Source organism: Loa loa (genome assembly GCF_000183805.2).
Source record: "Loa loa unplaced genomic scaffold supercont3.163, whole genome shotgun sequence".
NCBI lineage: Eukaryota > Metazoa > Nematoda > Chromadorea > Rhabditida > Onchocercidae > Loa > Loa loa.
Window position 1 is genome coordinate 27,116 of NW_018108343.1, and position 1,903 is coordinate 29,018.

The 1,903-nt window shown below is 36.1% G+C and overlaps 1 protein-coding gene across 1 annotated transcript in view; it reads right to left on the reverse strand.

Moving 5' to 3' along the window:
* Positions 1 to 1,382: 1,382 nt before the first annotated feature.
* Positions 1,383 to 1,903, reverse strand: part of LOAG_17965 (zinc finger protein) — a gene marked incomplete at both ends in the record, with an annotated part of 3,904 nt that continues 3,383 nt past the window's right edge. Inside the window, one exon of the mRNA XM_020450632.1 lies at positions 1,383 to 1,889. Coding sequence (XP_020305656.1) covers positions 1,383 to 1,889 — 507 coding nt within the window. The remainder of the gene's footprint in view (positions 1,890 to 1,903) is intronic.

Below are 1,903 nucleotides of genomic sequence, written 5' to 3' on the forward strand. Positions count from 1 at the left end.
TCATTAAGAATTACAAAACACAAATTATGCATAAAGCTAATTCCAAAAACATAAACATAAGCCACAAGATGAATTTCGAAGACATCAATTTGGAGAATAAAAGAAAGGAAGAATGTCCTTCTGCTATCTGCAGGCTTTATATGCATATTATTACACGATTACAAGGATTAGCACCTTTGTTAGCTCATGCTAATAAAGCACTCTCTGTTAGCGCACATTGGTAAAGCGTTTTTTAGCATACATTACTGTAAGGCTCTTAGAGTACATTGCTAAACAATGAGCACATATACAATTCTATGCAATGATAGCACCATACTCATACAGAATAGACTTTGGATGATTTGGATGATTAAGATTAAAATCTTAATCATGATCCAACATGGAGGATGCAAATTAGTACACCACTACACATTCATTTATGATTCCTTATATTTTTTCATTATCACGGAACTTCTTCATGTCTATTCGTGACATCAACCTCATGTCTTGGAGCATATGTGTCTTTGGGATAGAAATCAGTTTGGAAATGACGGACTTCGATACCATAAAAGGATGATCTATTATTCGAAGATTTTTATTTTCTAGCAAATAGAGCTGCTATTACTTCCTGGGGTCAAAATTCGTAAATAGCTATCTTGCTGCGTGCGCTACCTTCGTCCAAAATCCGTAAACAAATTCGTTACATTCGTTCACAGTCTCTAAACTGGTGCTTCCTGTTTATTTTCTGTTTAATGCTCATTGATACATTTTGAAAAATTCACAAAAATTTAAGTGTAAAACATCTGTTCACCCTTTTGTTGAATCCATAGAATTGAGTAATTTTCAAATTATGAAGAGTATAAGCATTAGAAGATACCTTCGAATTCTTACTACTTTGACACTTTGTTATTTCTAAATTTGAGTGAATCAAAGTTCATACGACATTTATTATTGTGCTTAACAAATAATTGCAAAATGTCTCCTTAGTTTGATCTGTACCATTTCAAGATACACAGACAAATTCGATAGCTATTAGGTGGACATGGGAGTACAAATAATTTGAAAGTTTTGCTGTTTGATTTCCTGAAAATTTCGCAAGGAATCACGTATTCAATTGAACTTTATTTGCAGGTGCAGGTTGCAGATGCAGGCTTTATTTGCAAGTTGCTCAAAAAAAGTTCACATAATAATTTCACCATCCAGGAGTGATAACAACAGCAATAATATACATCAAATTAATTGCCAAGAAATAATTGATATGATAAAACAACTAGAAGTACATTACATCAGAGTTATCCAACTTTATGTCAATGTTAATTTAAAATGATAAACTTGTTGAATAATTACTGCAATAGTGTAACTATTAATTAATGTATTTCTGATTCAACCAAAAATTTCAGGATTTAATCACGACGTGGTTCCTGGATATTTCCTTCATGTGGCCTCTCCTGAAATGGTCGCCGTAATGTCCTCCGTAATGATAGTTGTATCTCCTCCTGCAACTGAAACCATGCTTCCCATGACCCCTCCTGTGATTCCTGTGATCTCTCCTGTAATAATTGTTGTGGTCTCTCCTGTAATGATTGTTGTGGCCTCTCTTGTAATGATTGTTGTAGTCTCTCCTGAAATAGTTGCCGTGACCTTTCCTGCAATGATTGCTGTGATCCCTCCTGTAGTGATTGTTGTGGCCTTTCCTGTAATGACTGTTGTAGCCTCTCCTGAAATAGTTGCCGTGACCTCTCCTCCAATGATTGCTGTGGCCCTTCCTGTAATGAATACAGTGGCCTTTCCTGCAATGGTTGCCGTGACCTCTCTTGTAATGATTGTTGTGACCCCTCCTGTGATGATTGTTGTGACCTCTCCTGCAATGATTGCTGTGGCCCTTCCTGTAATGATTGCAGTGGCCTCTCCTGAAATGGTTGCC